This window comes from Erpetoichthys calabaricus, chromosome 10 (assembly GCF_900747795.2).
Source record: "Erpetoichthys calabaricus chromosome 10, fErpCal1.3, whole genome shotgun sequence".
In the NCBI taxonomy this organism is placed as follows: Eukaryota; Metazoa; Chordata; class Cladistia; order Polypteriformes; family Polypteridae; genus Erpetoichthys; species Erpetoichthys calabaricus.
Window position 1 is genome coordinate 124,892,245 of NC_041403.2, and position 10,012 is coordinate 124,902,256.

The 10,012-nt window shown below is 38.2% G+C and overlaps 1 protein-coding gene across 1 annotated transcript; it reads left to right on the forward strand.

The window, feature by feature from the left end:
• The first annotated feature begins 458 nt into the window (after positions 1–458).
• Positions 459–6,864, forward strand: LOC127529329 (tigger transposable element-derived protein 4-like). Its single transcript, XM_051932460.1, has 2 exons — positions 459–1,689; positions 6,743–6,864. Exons 1-2 carry the CDS (start codon positions 459–461, stop codon positions 6,862–6,864), a joined length of 1,353 nt encoding a protein of 450 aa, XP_051788420.1.
• Positions 6,865–10,012: the final 3,148 nt, after the last annotated feature.

Genomic DNA, 10,012 nt, shown 5'->3' on the forward strand with positions numbered 1-10,012 from the left:
GCGAGATTTAAGAGGGGTGTAAAATGAAAGAGAAGTGGTTTCACATGTTTCGTAGAAAGGAGGCTAACTTGGCTTTGAAATACCCTCGGAATAGCCTGTGACACGAGCCAATTTTGTTTATCTAAGCTACTTTCACCCTCCACCCCTACAAACGCCACACAAAAACATCTCATCTCTCATCAGTTGGCTTTGGAATTCGGTGACGAGTACATCGCAGTGTGAGTAAAAATCAGTGAGTTTGGTTCGCGTTTTTTTTTCTATTTTAGAAGAATTTTTTTACGAGCACAATGGCAAAGAGCTCAGGGGGAAAGCAAACTGCTATTTCGCTTAAAATGAAGATGGAGCTTCTTAAGGCTGTTGATCAAAAACAGAAGACGAAAACGGAAATCTGTAAAGATTTTGATATTGCTAACTCTACATTATCAACAATAATTAAAAAAAGAGAGCAAATTACGGAAATGTTTGAACGGAGTAAGTTTGAGCCAGAGCGAACGGCCAAGCACGAGGATTTAGAGACGGCTTTACTTGTTTGGTTCAAACAAGCGAGATCTCAGAATGCTCCCATATCAGGACCTTTAATGCTAGAAAGAAGCAATGAACTTGCTAAACAAATGGGTATTACATTTTCTGCAAATCCAGGATGGTTGGAACGTTACAAGAAAAGAAATGGCATAGTACTAAAAAATGTTTGCGGTGAAGCTAATCAAGTTTTACCGACCATGACAGCAAATTGGTTTCAGTCTACGTTGCCTTCGATTCTTGAAGAATATGAAGCGAAAGATGTCTTCAACGCGGACGAAACTGGGTTATTTTACCGCTGCTTACCCAATAAAACTTTATCGTTTAAGGGACAATCGTGTTCAGGGGGGAAACTGTCTAAAGAACGGATTACGGTATTGGTAGATTGCAATTCGGATGGTTCTGAAAAACTACCCCTATTTGTTATTGGCAAAAGTTTGAAAGCGCAGTGTTTTAAGAATGTAAGAACATTACCGGTCGAATATACAGCAAACAAAAAGGCATGGATGGTAGCTACGATGTTCACCGATTGGATCGTAAAGTTAGATGAGCGATTCTTACGAGAAAAGCGCAAGGTTGCAATGATAATTGATAATTGTCCGGCTCACCCCAACGTTATATTGAAAGCTATAAAGCTTATCTTTTTGCCTCCGAATACAACAAGTGTCTTGCAGCCTTGTGATCAAGGGATTATACAAAACATGAAATTTTTCTACCGGAAGCAATTGCTTCGAAAATATTTACTCGCAATCGAAGCAAATGAAGATTTCTCAATCAATTTATTAGATGCTCTTCATATGTTGCACTCTGCATGGAATTCAGTGACTCCAAGGACGATTGAAAATTGTTTTCGTCATGCAGGATTCTCAAAAGTATCAGATTCTTTGGTGCCAAAAGAAATGGAGAAGGAGGATATTGAAACTGAGCCGACACTTAATGAAATGTTTGAGAAAGTTTCTGTATTATTGGACTGTCCTACTGTATCATCGGAAGAATTCGTTGCAGTAGATGATGATAATGTGTGTACAGCCCCAATTATGACAGACAAAGACATTTTGGAGTTTGTTCAAAGCTCAAAAAATATCATTGATGCAGATTCCGACAACGAAAATGAAATGAATAATGCAGCTCCTGTTCCCACGTCATCCGAAATGAGGAACATCATGAAAAGTATGCGCAGTTATTTAGACGCACATTCCAATGGTGAAATGAATAACAAAATGAATGACATCGAACAATTTGTTGACAATTTGATGCTAAAAAAGACAATGCAAAGAAAAATATCAGATTATTTTCCAAAAACTCAATAAATGTTTTGTTTTTCAAAAAAGTTGAAAATTTTGTATTAAATTTCATTAAGTTCTTGTGAATGTTTTTGTTTCATTGATTTTTATTAAATACATGCATATATACATATCTATGTAAATAAAATGTACTCTAATAAACTTAATTTTGTTGAATATACTGTATTTTTTTTTTGTAATATCCTTTAACACGAAATTCTTTTAACATGAAAAAATATTTCAGTCCCCTCAGTTTCGTGTTAAACGATTTTCACTGTATCTACAATCATCAGTCTCTCTTTATGTCCCTTCAAGAAGTCATTGATCTGCCTCTCCAGGGGCCTCATGTATAAACGGTGCGTACGCACAAAAATGTTGCGTACGAATGTTTCCACGCTCAAATCACGATGTATAAATCCTAAACTTGGCGTAAAGCCACGCACATTTCCACCTTGGCGTACACAATTTCTCCGCTCGGTTTTGCAGACTGGCGGCACCCAGCGTCAAAGCAGTGCTACTGTTCCTGTGTGGTCACCCTTTCTTTCTTAGACCCACATTCCTGACGCGGCTTTATAAATACACTGAAACTAACTGCATATTGTTTATTAGTGTAATGCATCTGATTGTAATTAACCTGCAGCAATATAATGGTCCAGGGAATAGCCATAGTATTCCAAATACCATAACTGCTTTAGCGCTGTAACTCTCACTGCATCTTCTTCTTCTTTCAGCTGCTCCCGTTAAGGGTTGCCACAGCAGATCATCTTTTTCCATATTACTCTCACTGCACCACTCGGAGTATTTATATCACTGTATCTGAGTGGGGAATCACAGCAGCAGCTGATCGGAAAGAGAATTATCGGTATACAGCATGAAGCAGACACTGACTCAGCCACGGCAAAATGCTTTAGAGACTTCCCAGTACGGACTTCGCGATTTAGAAAAAGATTCATACCAAGAACTCTAAACGCACTCAATCAGTCCATCAAGTGCTCCTTGTAGAACTGTTCACTTATAAGTACAATTACCTCACTGTAAACTTGCACTATAGTTATAATATTTGTGAATTTCCCATTGGGATTAATAAAGTATCTATCTATCTATCTATCTATCTATCTATCTATCTATCTATCTATCTATCTATCTATCTATCTATCTATCTATCTATCTATCTAATATTGCACAACCTGCGCCACTTTATAAAGCGTGTATTTACATATGATGACGGTATTCATTTTTAAGATGAAATGCAGCAAAATATGTTGATTATATTATACAGATAAAACTTTAACTTCATTTAAATAATCTGTATTGTTAATAATTAAACATGTGAGGACACAGTGCCGCAGCGCTAGCTAGTTCAGGGATTGTTCCTATATTGCGTTGTATTCTTGCGCTGACGCGACACTGGAAAGATAAACGGATAGAATAATTAAACACATACTACGAAGATATTTCAATGTTCCTTAAAAGTTTTGAAGAATCGGCATTCTAAGCTTACAAATGGCTTCACGTCTATTACATAGCTGATTGTGTGGCGATTGGGTATTTGGGGAAAGAAAAGTAAGGACAGGAATTGGAGGTTAGTACGTTTGAAAGAGACAGTACTGCTGTGATAAATTATGTCATTGAAGGTCACGCATGGCGCAGCAAGCCTCTTGCGTGATATATGAACAAGCACTGCGCCACCATGTTCCCATGTTTAATAACATGCTTTCATTCCTATCATCATGAAAAAGATATCACGTATACATCTCAGTACTTTAATTATTCAGAGAGCTGTAATATCACGAATGTAATGGATTATGTGTCCTGTCGGAGAAAGAGAAATCCCGTTTAAGAAGCAGGTAGTGATTCACACACATAGAGCACAAAGAAGATCAAATACAGAACAAAGCATTTAACGTCCTACTTTAGTTACAATGGGATTTGAGAAACTAGTAAATTAAACGATTTTAAGATGAAGTTTATGATTTTCTACTGTAATGGCAAAATAAACTACGTGATTAAAGTGGAAATTTCGAGATTAAAGTTGACATTTCGTGCTTTTTTCCCAATGTGTGCCTATTTTTTTGTCTGTACCCTAATAAGCTTTCATATGACACTCTGACGGTGGGCTACGACTTGCCTTTTCACTGCGACTTTGATATGTGATTTCTTTTTTATTTCGGGCACTGTGCGACTTTGTGAACTTGAGCTTTCAAGTTTCTCCGACACTCTGTCACTCGATCAACTTTCTTTTGTTGATTATACCACTGTTTAAACCAACAAATAGTACGTTTTTCCTTTGCCTCCACTTGGTATTCGCTGAAATTCTTATTTTCCCCCGTGCTTTTCCCATTGTCTTTTCTCAGAAGGCTATTTATATCGATTTGCGTATTCAAAGAGGCATAATTCTGGGAGGAGTTGGGGCGGGACAGAAGGCGCGTGCACGTGCGTTACTTTTCACGCTGATCGGGATTTATATAGTGGAAGAACGTGAAAGTTTGCGTATGTACAGATTCCTGCATCTGGATTTTTCTGTGCGTACGCACATTTCCGCTTTTGTGCTTACGCCATGTTATAATGTGAGTTCTACACACGGCGTTATACATGAGGCCCCAGGACTGGTCAATACTTTTCAATTTTTGCTCCAAAACTGTGGAATGATCTTCCTTTATTTATTCCAATGGTACACAATTTACTTTTGTTTCTTATTTCTTGTTTAGATGTCTTTTGAAAACACATATTTTTATTAAATATTTTGGAACTGCTTAGTTTCTCTCTTATAAAGCAGCTGCTGGTGAAATAACAAAGAGTTTAGGATACTGATTTTTGTAGCATTCTAGTTTCAGGTATGGTTACGTACTTTAGTTATTCTAACTTCCTTGTGCTCATTTTTTGTCTTTCTCTCTGTTGCTTTTGATGCTTGCACCTTCATTCCTCTACGCATTTAATTTGTTTTGAAAGTCATCTTGGATAAAGGCAACTGCTAAATAAATAAATTAAACAACTTCCATTTTTACTTGTCAAAAAAGCAAACTAGAGTGGCAGCTATCATTAACACTGAGCCATAATCAGTTCAGTACAGTATATACGTACCTCTCATGAATCAGTTTATAATAAATAACCATGTCATCAGTATGTGTTTTGTGATTTAAAGCAGAGTACTTTTTTTACTGCAGAGTCTGAGCCAGAACAAATTTATCAGGAGGTGGGAAATTTTTGAGGGGGGGGGGGGTGCTTACAACAAATAACACCCACAGTATTTTCAGCTTACGATGCTTAAGGGTACATATGAAACACACTAAGCATACATCAACTTAACATGAAGCACTAAATACTATTCAATGCCACAGAAAATTATTAACTAAAACTAAATGAACATTAAGAAAATACATGTAGATATAAACACTTCTTCTTCTTTAGCTTAATATGCAAAAAATGTTGTAAATATACTGTCAGTTTAATATTAAACTATCAAAACATTGGCAAAGTAAAGCTGATCCAAGACTGATGCATACTGTTGATAACTTAAAACACACTTGTAGAAAGGAAGATGTTAAACCAGTGAGCTCACCATTAGAAGAGTTGAGTTAGTCGAGTATGGGAGCTGCATCTCTGTACCAAAATATCAGTGAATTGCTTTCCAGGGAATAGTAACATTTTACATTTCTTGCAAATAACAAATATAAATGTATTTTTATAACAAAAGATGTTGCGAGTGGATGGGGAGTGACCGACCATGTTTCACTGTCATTTTATTAGTGAGTTTAAAATGTTTTTCTGTAAAATAAGTAATGGAGAAGTATGCATTTCTGTCAATTTTCCATTAATATGCATTTTTAAGTGCAAGCCCCAACTTACATACAAAATCAGGGTCTGAACTTATTTGTAACCCAATACTCATCTATAATCCAAAAATGAGACATGATTTATCGTGGCACACCAAAGCCCATATTGATTCTATCACTGTGCAGTTTTGGTTCAAGTCTAAGAAAGAGATAGCCATGTGGCAGACACGTTGGTTTTAAATTTCTCACGTTGGTTTTAGTGGTGAGAAACACTTGACCAAAGAGAATTTAAATGGAGAAGAGTGTCACAGGGATGAGAAGTGAACTTTATGTTTTAGATAGTGTAGTGATATAACCATCTTGCACTGATAAAGCATGGTTGCAGCTTTTTGAACTATAACATCTATTCCTGTATGTGTTGTGGTTGAGGGAAGAACAGCAAGTCCTACCAAGAAATGTTAGGGCGCCAACCCTGTGGAATTTATAGGTGGGGGACCCGAAGGGTTGATTGCCCACATTGTCAGTACTGCAGATGGAATAGAAGAAGACATAGTTAGTGCCAGTGCCCCCACTCAACCAAGGGTGGGAGTACATATTACATTTGAGCCTGGAGAGTAATCAATTGATGCTCATGCATGACAATGTGCTGACTAGGCCATTATGTTTCCTGCCTCTAGCTGAGCAAGTCAGAACACTGTTACACTGTAGGATCCACTTCATAAATGATCAGCCTTATGTCGGCTATGAGACAAACCTGTTACATTATTAATGCAAAAGTGTTCTGTTTATTATTTAAATATATGAGTCATCCAATTTTGAAAACTAGGGTATACAGACAAAGGTGCAAATACAAAACACAGTAACAAATAATTTCTCAGTGCTGGGCCTAATGATATAGGAGTCATCATTTTTATATTTTTCACAGCTTCTTCTCTGAAGCGTTTTTCCTTATTTAAGGATTTCAGACCAAATCAAGTTAAGTTGGCCCCTGGCAAGGTGATCCTGCTATAGAAAAGCAATTCAGTATATAAGATTGATTTAAAGTAAATAAATCAATTTTCTTTCAGAGTGAGCACTATCTCAAAACACTTAAAAAAATAAATTGACAGTGTTTCAGTTCACACAGAGCATAATGCTTGCCTCTTGAAAGAGCTGTTCTTTTAGCAGGCAATATCATCTTGGAAGGAGTGCTGCCCATGATGAAACTGCAGCAACTGAGGCTTCTAACATTTGAACCAGTGGCTCCATTTGTGTCTGTCAGAAAAAAGTCATACCAACTTGGTGCATAAGCTTTCTTCTTTAGGGCATGAATAATGAGAGGTGCCTTTTCATAATGAGCCTTAAAGCATTGAGGCCCTGTCAGCGTGATGTTGAGTTAAGACTGAAGAGATACTCAAATAATAAAGTATGAGAGTCACTTTTTGATAATATAGAAATAAAGGGAAAAAATGTTGCAAAGAACACAGACATCCATGTTTGTGAGTCAGCCTGTCAAATCAGGGAGAATTCAACCTCCAAACTTGTGGCTGTTAATGCGGCAAGACATTTACTTTCATGATTACTTGAGGCCGGTGACCTTTCATCAAATGAAATTCTGCCGAGATATAAGCCAGCTTTTCAAGCCAGAAGGAATGGAAAGCATCCCTTTGCCTTTAAACACAGCATGAGTCACCCTATTTGTTGAGATAGACGTTTAATGAACCAGAGAGCTTGTTCAGCCCAGCAACCCCCCCCCCCCCCCCCCCCGCCCCACACACACACACTTGAATCACCCCCCCCCTCCTTCCCCAGCATTCCTTTCCTACCTCAGCTGCGACCCACACAGGAATTTGTTTTAAGACCTGCGCAGTCCTTTTGCCTCTGACAAACAAGCCATTAATCAGTCGGGAACTGCTCTTGCATTTTTAGAGGTCTTTTAGAATTGCTGCATTACCTCTCACATCCTGTCAATATTTCTCCAGCTTGTAAAGAGTTCATAAATGAAGGAACAGCTCTGCTAAAATGAATTTCCCAAATGGTCAATCAAGATCAGGAGCTTCTCTATATTTTATTACATAAAAAGTGCCCTGTTAATCCTCCTTACTAGGTGGCCCATTTGTTTATCCCTTTTTCAAACCAAAAAAGCTGAAGATCCTCATATTCTTGACTATTCTCAGAAGCTGATATTCACACATGTAACAATAATATCTAGTTTTCTGGTTTTCTGCTCCTCCAATATTGTTTTTGCCCTTTTCAAAAATATTGGACGTGCATTGCTTAAGCTTAGAAGATAATCACAATAGGAGGGTTAGCTGGAGCTTTAGGTTCTGTGGCTCTTACTGAGTTGATCATAACACCCTTTGAAAGGTCCCTGAAAGACTATGCTGGAATTATGGGAAGATGATGCTCCTGGAAGGACTTCTACTTCTCCACCTGCTTGCTGTCAGTTTCCTTCATCCTCTTTCCTGGGTTATCCTTCAGTGTTGTCCATTTGTTCATCTTCTTCTCAGATTCAGCATTCTGCCACTGGAAAAACAGATATATTAGCATGACCTCATTTTACATTGGCATTCTAATAACACTCAGCACTGAATGAATGCTCATTGGCATTAACATAAGCTCATATCCTTCCTCAGTGACATCAGTACATGTATGTCTGATAACTTTCCATAAATTAATGTTACCAAAAACCTCCTAAAGATGAAAGCAAAACAATGAATTCTTCTGGGGCCTTCTGCTCTACTTGACAAGCTGAATTTGTTCTCATTGAATCGTGAATCTTGTCAACTGGTGGCATCGTACTTGGTCACCAGAGTCCTACTCAAAACCAGTATGAATTTTGAAAGTTATACACAGTATGGTGAAAGGTATGTGGATACCCCTTCAGATTACTGAATTTAGATATTTCAGCTGCACCCATTGTTACAAGTGGATACAATCAGGCACACAGCCATACAATCTCCATTGACAAACACTGGGTCGTACTGAAGAGCTCAGCGACTATAACTACATGTGGCACTTTCATAGGATGCCACCTTTGACACAAGTCTGCAGGTGAAATGCTCCGATAGATCAACTGTAAGTGCTATTATTGTGAAATGGAGGCATCGAGGGGCTGCATCAGTTGAGACACGAATTGGAAGACCATGTAAAATCACAAAGCAGGGCTTCAGGTGCTGAAGTGCACAGCTCATAACAATCACCCATCCTCTTTTGCATTATACACAACAGAGTTCCAAACTGCCTCTAGAAGCAACATCAGCACAAGAGCTATGCATTGGAAGCTTCATGAAATGGGTTTCCATGACTGAGCAGCTGCACACAAGCCTAAGATCACTATGTACAATGGTAAGCATTGGCTGGAGTGGCTTAAATCACATGGCTATTGGACTATGGAGCAGTAGAAATGTACTTTCTGGAATAATGAATCACAAGTCACTATCTGTCAGTCTGATGGATTAATCTGGGTTTGGTGGGTGCCCCAAGAACCTTCCAGACTGCAAAGTTTGGCGGAAGAAGTACAATGATCAGGGGCTGTTTGTCAGAGGGTTAGGCCTCTTGATTCCAATTAGGGGTACTGTTAATGTTACAACATAAAATTACATTTTAGACAATTATGCACTTCTGACTTTGAGTCAACAGTTTGAGGAAGGCTCTTTTCGTATACAGAATGACTGTGCCCCTGTGTACAAACCCAGGTCCACCAAAGACTTTGGTATGGTGGAACTGAAGTGACCTACACAGAGCCCTGACTACAGCCCTATAGAACAACTTTGGGATAAATTAGACAACTAGCTATGAGCTGGGTCTGCTTGACCAAAGTCACTTTCTAACCTCACAAATGCTGTTTTGGCTTAATTAGCACATTCAAAAATCTTGTGGAAGACTTCCCAGAAGAGTGAAGGCTCATATATATGCAAAGCTGCATGAAGGGGTTAGTTAATTTCCACATTAATGCTCATTGTTTTTGGAATGGGATGTCCAACAAGCTCATATAGGTGTGATGGTGAGGTTTCTACAAACATTTGGTCATACCTTTCACCTTAATAAAAGGACAGGTGTCTGTATATCTGTATGTTCATCCAATTGCTATATATCCGTCATTCTAACAAATGGCACATTGGCATTCATTTCCAAGCATAATGTTGACCAGTGTCCCCAAGGATGCTAGAATGTCCAATGAACAATAACAACAAGAAGTACAAAAAAAGAGGGATGAAACAACTACATTGTCTGATGAACAAAGTCAACAAGACTCACAAAGAAAGAGGGACTTAAAGGCTAGTATGATGAACAGAGGTTCCTAAAAGCACGATTGAGCAAGAGGGATTTATCATTGTACTATTCTGTGCATTTCGTTCTGCCAGTACTGTGACAATTAATACTACAGTGTTTTATTTTTGAAATCTTACTGTGATATAATTTTATCATATCAGGACCTGCGGTGGGCTGGCGCCC